Source organism: Geotrypetes seraphini, chromosome 3 (assembly GCF_902459505.1).
Source record: "Geotrypetes seraphini chromosome 3, aGeoSer1.1, whole genome shotgun sequence".
NCBI lineage: Eukaryota > Metazoa > Chordata > Amphibia > Gymnophiona > Dermophiidae > Geotrypetes > Geotrypetes seraphini.
Window position 1 is genome coordinate 335,483,469 of NC_047086.1, and position 17,727 is coordinate 335,501,195.

The 17,727-nt window shown below is 41.3% G+C and overlaps 1 protein-coding gene across 5 annotated transcripts in view; it reads left to right on the forward strand.

Moving 5' to 3' along the window:
• Positions 1 to 17,727, forward strand: part of KIAA1841 (KIAA1841 ortholog) — a 148,567-nt gene that overhangs the window by 99,681 nt on the left and 31,159 nt on the right. For 4 of the 5 annotated variants that reach the window (XR_004538813.1, XM_033938201.1, XM_033938200.1 and 1 more), the window contains exons 14-15: positions 5,298 to 5,330; positions 9,346 to 9,445. Coding sequence is in view for 4 of the 5 variants with exons in the window: in XM_033938201.1 (XP_033794092.1) it covers positions 5,298 to 5,330; positions 9,346 to 9,445 (133 nt within the window). In the remaining variant the exon portion in view is untranslated. The remainder of the gene's footprint in view (positions 1 to 5,297; positions 5,331 to 9,345; positions 9,446 to 17,727) is intronic. The other variant, XM_033938204.1, reaches the window with a different exon arrangement.

Genomic DNA, 17,727 nt, shown 5'->3' on the forward strand with positions numbered 1-17,727 from the left:
CCATTTAAACCACAATCTGAGTCATTAGATGACTTTCCCTCCTTGACCTGTAGAGGGAGCGGGAGAGCAGAGCTGCAGGCTTCCCAACCCCCACTCAATCCCAAATTAGTTCCCAGGAAATAATTTCCTCCTGAGGGTTTGGGGCATGGCTGCAGACTGCTAACTCAGAGAGCTAGGCTGTTAGAGTCAGAAGCAGCAGGGACAGCCAGAGGATAGGTAGCAGCACTCAGGGCTAAGAGCTCTGAATAACAGTCAACCTCCAGAATGCATGGAGCTGACAGAGGCTGGAGAGGATGCTGTATGCTCTCTATATGCTGGAAGAGCCTCATGATATGGAGCTGGACCTGGGGCCAAGTGCTGAGCAGTCAAGTGAAGTCTTACCAATGGAGGTGTGCTGTATGAAAAGCAAGTAGCTGAAACTGCGTGTGTGAGTACCTGAAGCCATGCTGATCTAAGTTGCTTTCAAGTGTTTATTAACCAGGACTGAGCTGGAGCGTGGTGAAGCGCTTATGAGAACTGTAAAGAACTTATTTTGTTTTCTTTTGAAAGTTTGCTGTTTCCCTGGTGGGGAGAAGTACTGTTCCAGTTACAGGCAGTGGGGTTTGCCCTGTGTTCAATGTGGTGGGATTGAGGGCCTATTTTGGCAAGTTGTTACCACACGGAGCACACTGCCTGGCCAGCACGTCAGCTGCTGGGAAAGTCAGCACGGTTGCACTAACCTATGCTGAGATTATCAGGCCTATAGACTGTTTTTTTTTTTTTTTTCTTGTTTCTTCTTTATGAGTTTATGGACTGTGAATTGAAGGTGGAACCAGCCAGGAAGATTTTTGCTGGATGCTTTTGAAACTAACTTTAGTCAGTACCTTCTTAGAGACTATTTGCTTACATATTGTTTTTTTGATTGCTATTTTTGGGACCATTCTTATATACAGAACATCTTGATGAATTGTGTATTTTATTTTGATGGGAAGAATAAACCCAAGTTTGCATGAAGAATTACTTACCTGGTGTGGCGGTGTTTCTTTCACTGAACGTTGAATATTTCATTTCTTTTCCTTGTGCTTCCCGCAGCAGCTCACAAGAGCTTTTTTTGTCCCAGTGTCTCAGGACCCATTGCCCCGAGGCTGCCGGTGACAACACCTCTCCAACTCTAGTCTCAAAACTACTTTAGTCAGAGTTCATCTCCGTGCACAGCTTTTCATTCACTTCTAGATTTAAAGCCATTATCTGTACATTCCTTAGTTTCAGATTCAGAAAAGGCCTTTTTCATTCAAAACCACCAATCAAGCTTCTTCCAGTTGCTTGTAGTCTTAATGTTATCCATTCCTCTCTTATGAAACCACCGTTTAAACCACTTTCAACATCATCTCTCAAGTTTCTAACTTGGAAAGTTTTGTTTCTCCTCTGTATCACATCAGCACACCAAGTCGGTGAGCTTCAAGTGCTTATTTCACCGTATGCAACATTCTACCATGACAGGATGGTTCTTTGCACACATCCCAAGTTCTTCCCAAAAGTCATCTTGGAATTTCATTTGAATCAATCCATAGTTCGTCCTGTCTTCTTTCCAAGACCACATTCTCACCCTGGTGAAGCAGCACTCTATACTGGACTGTAAATATGCTCTTGCATATTATTTAGATCGCATCAAACCTCTTAGAACATCCACTGAACTAATCCTTTCATTCAATCCAAACAGACTCGGAGCTCCTGTCACCAAGAGAACTGTCTCACTTTGGCTGGTGGACTATATTTCCTTTTGCTATGCTCGGGCTGAGCTGACGCTGGATGGTTGTGTTACTGTTCATAAAGTTTTAGCAAGGACCACTTCAGTGGCTCACCTACATTCCACTCCCATTGAGGACATCTGTAAATCAGCCACCTGGTACTCATTTCATAAATTCACATTCCACTACTGTTTGGAGAATCATTCCAGATGGGATAGTCGGTTCAGCCAAGCAGTTCTACAGAATCTATTCTTCATTTAAATGTCAACTTCCCTCCAGTTGGTTTCACCTAGATCATAAGTACGGCCCTGGTAGCTAGGGTGTCCCACAGGTGAGAATATACTGCCTGCTTGTTCTAGGATAAAGCACAGGTTCCTCAGTAAAATGATAAAGCTGAAGGAATACAACTCCTAGGGGAGGTGGGAGGGTATATGAAATACAGTGGTGCCTCGCATAACGAACGCCTCGCACAGCGAACGCTGCGCACAACGAACTTTATGTCTTGCTCCCTACAACGAACTTCATTTCACACAACGAAGTCGCCCGAGCTGCATCCTTCCGCGCAGGCACTGCGCTTAACTGCCCTCTCTCCGCCTGGCTCCCTCTTGCCCCCCCGACTCCCCGACACGATCGGGGCAAAAGGGAGCCCAAGCCCTCTTGCCCCGCCGATTCCCCAACTCCCCGACAATATCGGGCCAGGAGGGAGCCCAAGTCCTCCTGGCCACGGCGACCCCCTAACCCCACCCTGCACTACATTACGGGCAGGAGGGATCCCAGGCCCTCCTGCCCTCGACGCAAACCCCCCCTCCCCCCAACGACCGCCCCCCCCCCAAGAACCTCCGACCGCCCCCCCAGCCGACCCGCGACCCCCCTGGCCGACCCCCAAGACACCCCCAACCCCCTTCCCCGTACCTTTCTGTAGTTGGCCGGACAGACGGGAGCCAAACCCGCCTGTCCGGCAGGCAGCCAACGACGGAATGAGGCCGGATTGGCCCATCCGTCCCAAAGCTCCGCCTACTGGTGGGGCCTAAGGCGCCTTGGCCAATCAGAATAGGCCCGGGAGCCTTAGGTCCCTCCTGGGGGCAGGGCCTGAGGCACATGGTCGGGTTGGGCCCATGTGCCTCAGGCCCTGCCCCCAGGAGGGACCTAAGGCTCCCGGGCCTATTCTGATTGGCCCAGGCGCCTTAGGCCCCACCAGTAGGTTCCCTCCTGGCCCGATATTGTCGGGGAGTTGGGGAATCGGCGGGGCAAGAGGGCTTGGGCTCCCTTTTGCCCCGATCGTGTCGGGGTAGTCGGGGGGGCAAGAGGGCTTGAGCTCCCTTTTGCCCCGATCGTGTCGGGGAGTCGGGGGGGCAAGAGGGCTTGAGCTCCCTCTTGCCCCGATCGTGTCGGGGAGTCGGGGGGGCAAGAGGGCTTGAGCTCCCTCTTGCCCCGATCGTGTCGGGGGTGCCAGGGACCACACGGAGTCACCCACCGTACCACCCGATTCGGGTAAGCGCAGGTATCGGTGGGTGGCTTATTTGCGGGGGGGGGGTGCCTTATTTTACATTTTTTTCTAAAAAGGGGGGGCTGTCTTATTTGATGGCCCTGCCTTATCATCGGGGAAACACGGTAGAAAAAAAAAAAAATGAACAGTTAAGTCCCAGTTTTTGCCGCTGAGACTCTGCCCTCTCTCACTGTAAAATTAGACTCTACTTAGTCTGTCTTTAAATTTAAAAAATGTGTGTTGTTTTAAAAAACAATTATGTTTTTAGATGTATCTAAATAAAAATAGTAACCAAAAATTTATCTTTTTTTATGTCACCTTAGCATATTTTATGCTTCAGAACGAATTATTTTTTTTAACATGTATTGTTATGGGAAAACGCGTTTCACATAACGAACTTTTCGCATAACAAACTTGCTCCTGGAACGAATTAAGTTCGTTGTGTGAGGCACCACTGTACTTGGCTTGCTGTCCTCAGAGAAAGCAGAGTTATTTACCTGTAACAGGTGTTATCTGAAGACATCAGGCAGATATTCTCACAACCCTCCCACCTAGCCTTAGATTTTTAGATTCTTAGATTTTTTTTTACTGAGTTGACGGTTCTGCAAACTGACGGGCAGGAAAGCACCAGTGTATGCATGGTACAGGCAGTCTCAAGACTTTCAAAATTTTTTAAAGTACACTTTAGCACTGTCCATACTGGGCTCCTTGGATGACATCACCCACATGTGAGAATATGTGCCTGCTGTCCTCAGATAACATCTATTACAAGTAAATAACTGCTTTCTCTGAGGACAATTGTATTTCTTCAGCTTTATTATTTTACTGAGGAACCTGTGCTTGCACGTCAGATGGGAAGGCACCTGAGCATGTGCAGTGGGGCTTTGCAAGAATTTTCTACTTGCTATATAAACTACAGGTAACTTTGCTTTACAGTAATCAAAAGACAGCTTAGCCATTCTCTGAATCACTGTTGGAAAATTATTTTTATTCAGTAAGCTCCTTCATCATAGTCATAACTTTAATTTATGTTAAAAATAAAAAAGAACAAGAGAAAAGAATAAAAAACTGTTTAAAGTACTTTTTTTTCAACTGAGCCTTAAAAGATAATAAAGAATGCAATACGACACTCAAATCTCTCCTAAATACAATAGGAATCCTATCAACAAATACTTCTCGTGAGGGAGAATTAATTTTATTCTGAGATAACTACAAGATCAAGTTTCAAGTTTCAAGTTTATTAGGTTTTAATATACCGACCATCAAATAAATATCTGGCCGGTGTACATTACAATAAAAATATAAAAAAGGAAGAGGAGTTAATATATTCAATATTTAGAGGTACATACAGTGTATACTAAAACATGGACTGGACAAACTTGATTGTGAGGGAAGAGGTTTATGGTAGGGTAAAGTTACAATGTTGAGAGAAGAGAGAGAAAGAGGGGATGGGAAAAAACATTTGGGTGGGGAAAAGTATTTGAAATAATTTTTTGAAGTTAAATAATTAAAAAAATAACTGAGAAATAGATATTAAACTGAAATAAATGCATCACGGAATAGAAAAGTTTTTAGGCCTATCTTAAATTTATCCAGTTGTTGTTCGTCACGTAGAGGTTGTGGTAAAGAATTCCATAGTGTTGGAGCAGTGACAGAGAAGTTTATTTTCCGTGTGTAATAAAAATTTTTAATAGAGGGAATCAGAAGAAGATTTTGATTTGTGGATCTCAGAGTACGAGATGAACATTGGGGGATGAGAAGTTTATGTAAAAATGAAGGCATGAATATTATATACAAATGTTAATAAATTTACAAGTTTCATTAGTCAAGATATTTATTAAAATTAAAAATTGTGTATCATTAGCATATACCCAATTTTCTATATCAAGGCTTTCCCCTTTCATTTTCCACCTTGAATGCAGATCAGATTTTGCTATTTCATCTCTCCTGAAAAGATTTTCTATGCTTCTACCTGTGAAGAAAAACTCTAATTATGATTCTACCATTTCTAGCTTCCTATTATGATGCATTTTTTCTGGATCTTTCTTTCCACTTGTTCATATTTGCTCTGTTATTTTTCACAGTTCCTTTTACTCAAAAACTTCAGTTTACAAATGGTAAGTTCTAAAATGTTTCTTTGCTTTCATTTGAATGTTGATTAAGCAGAACAAGTAATAGATAGTAAACATTAATGGGACAATTATCTAACGTAGGTGCTCATATTTAAATACGCATTATGCATGCAGATATTCAGAATAGTACACTTCTCCCTCTGTATTCACGGTTTCAGCATTCACGGTTTTGATTATTCACGGTTTTTAGCTTGCTGGCTCCTCCCCCCCAATTACATCAGCTTGCATAGAGAAATCGCCGATTCCAAGCATTTACAGAGAAAAATTGCTGATTCCCGGCATTTTCTTCACCGTGTTTTGCCTCTCCTTCAGGAACAGGCCAGGTCTCCCACCATATTATTTGCAGTTTCACCATATTCACGATGGTTTTTAATAGAAAACAGCAAAAAATATATGAAAAAGTTATTTGCGGTTTTTCTGTATTCACAGGTCTGTTAATCCCCTATCACAGCGAATACAGAGGGAGAAGTGTACTTCCATATGTATGTGCTAGTAGGTTTTATGACTGCCTGAATTTAGATAGAGTGCAGGGTATAGAAAATATATAATAAGAATTTTTAAATAAGTGCTATTCTGTAAATAACCTGCTTAACTTACATAGTGTGTATTTACAGGAGAATATACACTTCCCCCTCTGTATTCGCAGTGATAGGGGAATAGCATGGCTGTGAATTCAGAAAAAACGTGAATAACTTTTTGTATGCTATTCATGGGTTTTCTGTAAAAAAAAACAACAACCCTAGAAAAGGCACAAAACCGTGAATAACCTGACCTATTCCTGTGTGGCTATAAAGGAAAGTGTTGGTCTGGATCCTGAGAACTGCTCGCTGGTGGGCTGGAGCCTCTGGGAACAGTGCTGGATCCTGTGAATTCATCGGCCTCGGCTGCAGGTTTTGGGTGATTCCTCCAATTTCCTGTGATGTAAATTTGGAGGCGGAGACTGCGTTCAAAAAAACACGAATAACTAAAATCACGGATAATGAAATCGCAAATACAGAGCAGGAAGTGTACACACTTTGAGTAGAGCAAAAGTAGGAGTAGAGCAGAAGCAGGACTCCCATTTACCTGCATAACTTACAAAATACTGTACTTTATGTGCATCCCTGCTGCCCATCGAGATGTTCACACTTATACTAGCTCTGTGGCTGGTGTAAATGTGAGTATGTTCTATTGTCAATTAGCAGTGTATGCCATGTATGTGGATTTTATTATTTTATTTGATTTATAACTGATGTAAATCGCATTGAAATTGGATTATGCGAACAAATCAAAGAAACTATTAAACTTGAAATTTGAAACTTGATGTCTTTGTAAACCACTTTGAATTGACTCTCCAGCCATTAGTAGCGGTATAGAAGCTCCCAATAAAGATAAATGTTAGGCACATTAATACCTGGTTGTAGGAAAGTATGTGCCTATTGTGTGCCCTCCAGGTGACTAATTGGAAGATCCCATTTAAAGAATTGCCTCCTTAGTGAATATTTTATTTCTTAGGGTGATTGAATAAGCTATAGAAATAAATGATAACAAACCACCCAACAAATATTTATCATGTACTTGAAATAGTTTTCCCAGAGGGAATTCCCTTATTAAATCTGACATTGGTGATCCATATTAAAAAAAAAAAAGCAGCTTCCTTAGCAGCCTACCTGACCTATCAAGTCAGGTGTTCTCGGTCTCTATCTGCTGGTAGACAAGCATAACCCAAGCATCTTGACCAGTCTGGAAGGTATAAAGAAAAGAAAATTTGCAGATACAATCTAATATCTTCTTCCTATCCATTATTTAAGCATTGTATATGGGCTCTCTCTCCAATCAGCAAGTCTAGTCCACTTTTTGCATGCACATAACAATGTTATAGATTAAAGGTCTGTCCTGTCAGAAATAAGGAAAATTAATTTAAAAATTAAGCCCAAAAGTAACAGGAATCATGATTTTATATAAATGATCATTTTATACATTTGAGATCTCAAAACCTTTTTTCATTTATACTGCAGCCACCTTTCAGACTGTATCCATACAGAATTTGACTATTATGTTCTGAAGTAGCATACAGGATCAATATATTTGCTAAATATAAGAATAAAATGAGTGAAGCAAATAAAGTTCCATCTTTATTTGTTTGGTGTCAAAATTCATTTTCTACTTTGACGTTTTTTAAAATACTCATACAAGGACCAGCATGGAATATAGAATATGAAGGTCTGGTTGACTTCAAAAAATATGGTAGTTATTTTCTAATGAGATCAGTATTTGTATGATGAAATTAGGTAGAGTCAGATCCCTTCTCCAGCTTCATATTATTTTTTTAAGATCTTTTTTTTTTTAGTATTGTCTTGACTAACCAAAATACACACAGAGTTCATGTCAACAAGGATTTGAGACCAGGGCTTCTAACAATAAAACGGCTGCTGTATATGTATGCTTTTCTTCACTTGATCTAAACACATCCCTAGGAATGGCTCAGTTAAAAGAACAAATTTGTAACAACCTACAGTAGTTATGGAAGAACTAGGCTGTCCACTAGGCAATGACCTAGGGTGGCACAATATCTGTCCTCCCATTCTACATATGTTCAGACCTCACCTCCATGCCTCTATGACAGTATTTAGCAGCTATAGAAAATGCATGGTGGCTGGTGCATGCTCAAGGCCTGCCAGCTCCTGTCCCTTCTGAAATAGGAAGTTTGTAGGCGGGGGGGGGAGGGGGAAAGGAAGAGCTAGCAGGGTTTGAGCTTGCATATATGCTCAGTGCTCCATGCTTGCTGCAATAATGCCTAAACACCTTGAAATGTAGGGGAAGTAGAGGGAAGTAGGGAAGAAATGCTGGAAACTGTGAGGGATGTTGGGGATGGGAAGGTGGTGAAAGTGACAGATGCCAGAGACCAAGGGGGGAGGGAATACCTCAAGCTTCAAGCTGCCAGGTGGGCATGGGGGTTCTACCTAGGCTATCAGATAGCCTTGAGAAGAACATGTATACTTTAAGCTCTAGAGAGGGTGGGCAATCTTTTAAATGTTGTTTTGCACAGATAAAAAAACATTTTTTTATCCATGTAAGTTACTTTGAAACTGTTCTTAGTAATGGGCCAAGAATAACGTGTCCTTTTCTTGGGTTCATTGAGTTGCCGTCAAGTCTTATTCCTAGGACATCTTTCCGTTTTGTTCAAAATCATGTTATTTACCTTTGTTTTTGGCATAAAGGGCCTGATTCTATAACGGCGCCTATCTCCTAGGTGCCGCTTGGTGCGGTCATCAATCAACCGCTAGATGCTGTTTACAGAATTGCGTCTAGTGGTGCCTAACTTGACATAGGCATCACTAGGCAGTATATTGGGTCAGGGTTTTCCTGGCCTAATTTACCAGTGACTAGTGATGCCTAAGTCATCATATGCTTATTCTCCACTCCTAACTACACCTACTTTGCGGGTATAGACATAGTTAGGCACCAGTAGACACCTCGACTTAAGTGTTGGTAGGCACCATTCCTGAGTTCTGCATGGAACTCTTAATTTATTTTTTAATTTTTTTAATGAGCTTTTAATAGTGTGGTCAGTTATTACGCCAATTAACCTAATTATTTAATTTTGAGTTCCACGTGGAACTCGGTTAGGCATCTCCAATCAGGGCACCCAGTGGTGCCTAATCTAGGCACCATTTATAAAATCTGGCCCCAAATGTGTACCTTATTTTGCGACAAGAAGCCCTGTTTTTCTGAATACTTCTTTATTCTTTTCTATTTCTTTGTACTATATGTGTAAGTGCTCTAATATGGATCAGCACACCAGTTAGATTAAAAAGGTGGGTATAACTTAATAGGTGAAACTTTCATAATGTTTGTCTATCTATTGTTAGACAAAATATAATTCAGAACTAAGGAGATGATCGTCTTGATTATCTTGTTTACTTTAGATGAATAGTAGGATTTTACAAAAGTTAGTTTAGTTCATTTGTGAAATACATTGGTGCTTTTACTGTAGTGATGGTATCTTATTTCCATGTAGAAGCAACAGTCGCTGTTGTCAGAAGAGGAGGAGTACACCACTGGTTCAGAAGTTACAGAAGATGAAGTTGGAGATGCGGAAGAAGTATCTAAGAAGCAAGGTGAATCTATCTCTATAATATATGTTTTATCTGAGGACAAGCAGGCAGCATTTTCTCATATGTGGGGGTGACATCATCCACGAAGCCCGGTATGGACAGTCTAAAAGTATACTGTCATTTAAAGTCTTTTGAAGACCACCCATACTCAGTGTTCTCCCCAGAAATTTTTTCCAGCCGGGTGGCATGAAAAAGTAGCCGGGCGGGATGGGGAAATTTGGTGGTGGGGAAAATGAAAAGGTACTTTTACTAAGGCTTGCTAGCCATTTTAACACACGCTAAACACTAACGTGTCCATTATAGTTTATGGATGCGTTAGCGTTTAGTGTGCGCTAAAATAGCTAGCACGCCTTAGTAAAAAGATCACTATATGTGCACTATTTTTATTAGTTAATTGTTATTAATTATTTTCCAATGCTCAATATGACTTTCTTTTTTTTTTTTTTTTTCAATTTCTTTATTGATATTTTGAACTTGACAATGTATACAGTTATAAAATCAAAAGAATACTGTATGAAAATACATTATTAACATCAGAATTAATACAAGAAATATTTTAAATCCCTTCTTAACCTACAATAATAATGAAGTATACTTAACTAACAATATTATAAAATATTATGAAATTTATACCTCTAAATAATTAAAACACCCCCCCCTACCCCAGAACCCCCCCTGGATGTGCATAGGAATCTAACATAAAGAAAAGGAATCATTTTAATTATAATGCGAGAAAATTAGTTAATGGATCCCAAATCCCCTTAAAAGATTTAATAAACCCTAGACGTTCTGCCATAATCTTTTCATATTTATATGTTGCACCAAAAACTAAAATTAATCCTATCATGATGTTTCCAATTAGACGTAATCATTTGAACCCCTATTCCTGATAAGATCATAAAAAGACGACTATTATTTTTATTCAAAGTGGGTTTATCCTGAAGAATCGTACCAGAAATTATTGCTTCATATGTCAAAGGAATAGAGGTTTGAAAAATATTATTAATTTGCCCCATATCGACTTCCAAAAGCCAAGTATCAATGCACAAAAAAACAAAAGATGATCCAAAGTCCCAATATCAATATGACAATGCCAACATCTATTAGATTTAGAACTATCTACTTTATTCAAGCGAATTGGAGTCCAAAAAATCCTATGTAATAAAAACAACCATGTTTGTCTCATAGATGCCGACATTGTACACTTTAATCTCCAAGTCCAAATTCGTGGCCAACGAGAAACAGAAATATGCTGTTTTAACTCGATACTCCAAATATCTCTAAGACTATTTTTAGGTTTTTTATTTAAAAATCCAGAAATCAATTTATACCACTGGGCAGCCTGATGTCCTATTAGATCTATTTGGTAGCAAAGGATTTGCAAGCTGAAATAAGTTTTTAAATTTTTCCATTCAGGGAACCCCGTCTGAATAGCCTGCTTCAACTGCAAGCACCTATATTGTTGAGTATTTGAAATTCCAAATGACTGCTGCAGTTGTGAAAACTCAAGCAGATTACCATTAGAAATAAGATCATCTAATGTCCTGATATTTACTTGCATCCAATTCTTCCAAGCAATCCCAGCACCGCCTATTTGAATCTTGGAGTTTAACCATAAGGACTGTAAAGTAGAATTCATTATTGGTACCTCTGTTAATTTATCAATAAATTTAATTGTTTTCCAAGTATCCAGTAAAATTATGATATCCTTAGCATATTTATGAAATCTGATACTTAGAACATGTGGAAGTCTCATAGGGGACACCAATTTCCGTTCCAGAAATAACCAATCAGGTTGATGATCTATAAGCTCAGGGAGGATCCAATACATACCTTGACGCAATATATAGGCTTGATGGTACCTATAAAAGTTTGGAAAATTTACCCCTCCCTCCAGAATTGATTTTTGCAATGATACTAAAGCAATTCTTGTTTTTTTCCCAAGCCAAACAAATTTAGTTAGAATATTATTTAATTTTTTGTAAAAGGACTCTTGAAAATAAATTGGTAACATACTCATTTGGTAACAAACTATAGGTAAAATCATCATCTTTACTGTTTGAACTCTCCCCCACCAAGATATATGCAAAAGATTCCATTGCTTACACAATTCTGTAATCTTTATTAATAAGGATTTTTCATTTACCTTCATTGTTTCTTCCAACGTACTTTTTATCCAAATTCCTAAATATTTTATTCCATCTTTCTTCCAACTAAACTGAAACGAATCAAATAAACCTTTTATACAATGTACATTTAGTGGAAGAATTTCTGATTTATTCTAATTAATTTTATAACCCGAGAATTTTCCAAATTTATTAATCAAATCCAGTAAATGTGGAATGTTAGATTGCGGATTCCTCAAATCAATCAAAATATCATCTGCATAAGCAGAGATTTTATATTTCCGACCTGCATAAGGAATACCTTCTATCTCCCTTGATTGTTGAATAGCTAACAGTAGAGGTTCCAAAACAATATCAAATAACAAAGGAGATAATGGACATCCCTGTCTAACTCCCCTTGCTAAAGAGAGCTTTTCTGAAAAAGAATTATTTATATATAGTCTAGCAGATGGGGAGCTATACAGGGATTGAATCATTTGTATAAATCAAGAACCAATACCAAACCAATCCATTGCTTGATACATAAACGTCCATTCTACCCGATCAAATGCCTTCTCTGCATCTAAAGATACAGAGAAAGCCAGATCCTTCATATCCTTTGTTAAATGTAAAATATGAAAAGCTAATCTGGTATTATTTGAAGAATGTCTTTGAGCAACAAATCCTGTTTGGTGCAAACCAATAATATAAGGGAGAGCCTTATTCAAACGCAAAGCCAATATTTTAGCTAACAATTTCGCATCAACATTAATCAAAGATTTGACACTTAGGCAGTGTTCCAGTAGTATTTAAGCCACCCTTGAAAAAAAGTAATGCAGATCCTCTGTGGATAGGGTTCAGGTCCCCCACCTCCCCAGACCCCAAATCGCTATTTTTTATTTTCGGATGTTAGTTATTTTTTCTGTTTTTGATGCAAATTTGTGAAGGCGGCCATCTTGTATTTTAAAATAGATCTTTTTTTCTAACGTAAAATTCTGCCTTAAAACCTCTCAATTTGACACAAAATCGATTGGGATAGACTCCCCAGTCCCTAATATATTGAATTGGAACATGGATTGCGCTGGATCAGTAAATTTGAAACTTGTGCAATAGCGCGCTGGGGGGAGGGGGCAGGAACTTTGGATGTTGCCTCCTCCATGTCCTCTTGGGCTGGGGAGCTGACCTGAGTCCATGCCTTCTGAAGAAAATCTCGCCCAGGGAGTCTGGCGCAGTTCACCTGCATTCTGAGTTTCTTTTGACATACAGCATGTACCTCAACAATGCCCTGCCATGGTTGCGGAGTAAGCATTTTCACCGTATTTTATTTGGCTCCTCTGTATGGCATTTCCTCAGACCCCACTTGTTTGACGCAGCTGGCGGGTGCATTGAGACTTTCCAGGCTATGGCATCTGTGGCGAAGCTTCCTTTTGGGAGCTCTCTTGCCTGGCCATGCCAGATTTCTATTGCAGTAGTTTCCATGCAGATTTTCTGTTTCTTCTGTCTCCTGCCATTGTATTTAATTTGGATTCGGCTGCTGCCTTTGCTTAGACTGGTCTCGGCCTCCCTGAGCATCCGGATTTGGAGGTTCTGATCCTTCTTCACATTTTCAGCGGGCTTCTGTCCACCTCTTTATGGCTGGTGTTCTGTAAGAGCTCCATTTGGGTTTTTCACTTTCCAGGGTTCGGTTCTGGTCTGTTTACCTGTGCCTTTTGCATTCTGTCCACGGATCCTGGGACAGGTTTCAAAACAATGTGATCCCAGACAGCGTTTTCCGATCTGCTACAGCTTTGTCTCAAGTTTCAAGTTTATTAGGATTTTATATACCGCCTATCAAGGTTATCTAAGCGGTTTTTACAATCAGGTACTCAAGCATTTTCCCTCTCTGTCCCGGTGGGCTCACAATCTATCTAACGTACCTGGGGCTATGGAGGATTAAGTGACTTGCCCAGGGTCATAAGGAACAGCGCGGGGTTTGAACCCACAATCCCAGGGTGCTGAGGCTGTAGATCCAACTACTGCACCACACACTCTTCCACTTTATCTCCTGATTCCTGCTCTTTGGCAGGTCTGAACAGCCTGAGGTAGATTCTGCCGTGGTGCAGGATTCCAGCGCGAAGCCCTCTCTAGGGCTGGGGAGTGAATATTCAGGTCTCTCAGGATGCAAGAGGCTGTTCAGATACAAAATATTCTTTTCTAGCATCCTCAGGTAGCCGAGTGGTGGTGGCCACTTCATTTTTGGCACATGCCTGTAATTCCGGCCTGCGCAATGTGTCCTCTGTGGTGGTGCGTGCCTGTTCTCCACTGGTGTGGGTTGGTGTGGCTGCAGTGCTGGGCGTCCTTTATGATCTCTTTCAAGTCTTAGTACATATTCTGCTGGTGCAGAGGCTAAGCGCCAGTCTCTGGCCCTATCTTTGGATGTGGATGCAGTCTCAAGGTTCTCCTTCAGTGGCCGTCCTTTCAAGGGCCAGATTCTTGTTGGTATAGGTCGGGATGACCAGATGTGGTGCTCGCCAACCTACATTGCTCCTTGTAATCCAGTTTCGCTGGCCGTCCAGGAGGGGATCGTAGTTCTCTTCATTCCTCCCGCAGGTGTTGTCAGGGATATTCAAGTTTTTCCTCCTTGAGACATTCATAGCAGTGTTCTCCCCAGAAAATTTTTCCAGACGGGTGGCATGAAAAAGTAGCCGGGTGGGGTGGGACGGGGAAATTTGGTGGTGGGGAAAATTAAATGTGTACTATTTTTATTAGTTAATTATCATTAATTATTTTCCAACCTTTTTAAGGTTCAACACTTGTGCCAGAATATTTTTATTAAATTTAAAAAGTATCCAATTCAGGATCCTGCAATCCTAACAAAAATTTTAAATAACAATTTGTATGACATAAACCAAGCACCACAAGTATTGTCACTGTCAGGAAGAAAAGTGAAAACAATGAAAAAAAAATATGGGAAACCTAATGAAGAAAAAGAAAAAAATATTCCTCGTCATCAACAGTAGATGAATCCAGAAACTAGTAGGATTACATCCATCAAGTTTCAGCTTTGAAGGTATACCTGGGCCCTCCCAGAGTCCCTACCTCACCCTCTTCAAGTTAACACCTGGAAACCTCCCAGGTCCCTTACTCTACTAGATGTGGTGCCTTCTGGACTACAGAGGTTCCTCACAGCTCCTGGATTCTATGGTGGATTTTGAAAGATATTTCTGTGGCTTAGGCCTTAGTGGAGGAGAAATGTTTCTGTGTCTTTAGGCCTCAGTGGAGAAATATTCCTGTGGCTTTAGGCCTCAGTGGAAGAGAAATGTTTCTGTGTCTTTAGGCCTCAGTGGAGGAGAAATGTTCCTGTGGTTTTAGGCCTTAGTGGAGGAGAAATGTTCCTGTGGCTTTAGGCCTCAGTGGGGGAGAAAGGTTCCTGCGGGTTTAGACCTCAGTTGAGCTTCGGGATGGGGGCTGTACAGTGCCATTTTGGGGGGCAACACCTGGCTCTCAGGTCCCTTCCCCCCTCCCCCTTGAAGAACCTGGCTACCTAAGTTCCATAAGCTCACTTGTTCTGTGGGCGCGAGGCTACAGAAGTCACCATTCTCTTTGGAGAGGTGCCGGTGGAAGGAGTTTGTTACTACTTTGTCGCGTAGGACAGCCGAGGCTGCTTCAGTTGTAGTCGCGCACGGGCAGCAACAGGCCCTGAGGGCAGTCAGCCAAGGACCTTCCCTCCCACCACGAAAGAGGGGGGTGTCACTGCAGTTGCTGGTGCCACCGCTGTCAGTCTTTCTCTTCTTGGAGGAGAGATACCGCCTCCGGCAGTGATTCCTTTGCCCTCACTATTCAGCAGGCCCTAGTTGAGGTTGGCCTTGGCTGGGGCGCCATTTCACTGGCAGCCTAGTGTACCTTGTTTAATCCCGGCCGGCTGACAGCTGGTGCTAGGCTAGTTGTGGGCTAGCTGCAGCTCTTTCTCTCTGGATCAGTTTTTTTCTTTTCACTCCTTCTGGGTCATTCATGTGGAGGAGTGGGCTAAAAGTTGGATCAGATATCTCAGTGTCTGATGTTGTTGCTGTATCTATTTGGGGGCTCTGGGAAAGGCACTTGTCACTTTGGGGCCCAAGTACAGTTTCGTTGTATTGCTTCTCCTCTGGCATTCTTCTTGACTTTGGTCAACAGTTTGCCTCCTGAGGGAGCTGTATAGATTTGTGCTTCAGAGGCCTTCAGTTAGAGGAGGAGTCTTCCCTTGTCCCGTTTCCAGGCTTGATGCCCTAGACCCTTGCAAGGAAAAGATCTGGTCTGCGGTGGTGCTCATGGGTTTTGACATCAGCTAAGGACCATTGCTAGGCATGATGGTTCCATTCCACAGGAGGATATTTGGGGCCTGTCGGATATGATGGGAGGCTGCTTTGCACTCATTCTATTTGTGGGATGTAGCTGTGTTTTCCACAGCATGGTGCTCTCAGGCAAGGATGGCTCCTTTTCACATAGGCTAGGGAGGGTAGCCTCTGTATGATCGTGGGTAACATACTCTCTGGAATGTAGAATCTCCTTGGACACGTGCTACAGGGCAGGATTTGGGGGCGAGGGATTTCCCGTTCGCTTCTTTATTTCCCTCCCTATGTTTGGACTGCTTTGATACATCTCACTTGTCTCTGGATTCATCTGCTGTGACTAAAGGAAAGAAAATTATCAGGTAAGGACATAATTTTACCTTCAAAGCCAACTTGCATATGCAGAAGGTGTCTTCAGTTAAATATTTATTCTTCTTTTTTTCCTAGAGGCACAGTTGTCTGCAGCTTTCCCATAATCAAAGTCCTCAGGATCTGGGCCCTCCAAGGAGATCAGCATGAGATTATTTAGCGTGCTTTGATTCATGCGATTTCTCAAACATGACTTGATCCTTTTAAGGGCAGAAAACCCCCTTTCACATTCAGCTGTGCTCACTGGGATCACTAGCCCAGTATGAGCTAGTTTGGCTAAATTTGGAAACGACTCTTTGAGCTCTGATGTTGTTGCCATTTTTAGTAAAATTTGTTTTGGATTGAAGTCTTTGAATGATTGACTTCTGATCATTTTTGATGCAACTGTCCATTCTTGCCCGCTACTTTCATATTTTAAAATTGGAGGGCTAACATTTTTGGAATAATGAGCAAAATGAATTTCAGCAGACTCACTTGAATCATGAGTTTCTGCATTGAAAACTTTTGAAAAGCTGGAAATAATTGGCATGTCAGGGAATCTTGCATCTAGGTGCTTGACAACTGTCTCTGTTTTTATCATATATTGCAATTTTGAATGCCATTACATCACTCTGTGTATAGACAATGCGGAGATCTGACCATTCTTCTGCCAGACAAAGATGAAGGCTTTGAAAATATCTCCCAGGAGTGTGTTTCAACTGCATGATGGTCAATTTTGTGGCGAGCAAAATTGGCTCAATTTCGGTAAGATTGACATCTTGCCTTTGCCAAGCCTTAGATAAGTTGGACAACAAAGGTAATACATCTGAAAGCATCATCAGAGAGGAAACAAAATTGTACGTTTTAATACATCTGCTTAATCCTTCAGCTGTGATGTCATTTCGTTCAGTGGCCTCTCTTTCCAGCGCAGCTATGACACTCATCATGCACTGTCGTAGTGACTGTACTGCAGAGGCATGAGACAGCCATCTAATGTCACTGGCCATTTTCAGCTTAATCTGGGGAATGTTCAGAATATTTTGCATTTCTGTTAAACCAGCCATCCTAACTGAAGAATTTTGGAAGAAATAGAACAGCTGCCTTAAGATGTCATTCAGTTTTGTTAAATAAGGTATGGCAGCTGCTGCTTGGGCACTTGCAAGGGCCAATCGATGGTTTACACAGTGGCAGTTGACCAAGAGTCCAGATGTTTTATCTTTAAGCAGTTTCCCAATCATAACAGCTGCTCCATCTGACCCTAGTCCAACCAGATTAGCAGTTTTCAAGCCTAGTATGTCCATAGTCTCACTCAGTGTGTTGGTTATAGTGTCCGCTTTGCCATCACTCAGATTGCGGGTTGATACAAAACTAATTTTGACCTGTTTAGTGACCTGGCAAACATATTTAATGTAAATAATTAATTGTTTTACAACTGAGATGTCTGTGGTTTCATCACACAGAACACTGAAAAAATTTTCAGCATGCATATTTTTCAGTATGTTAGACTTTATTTCTGATGCTAAGA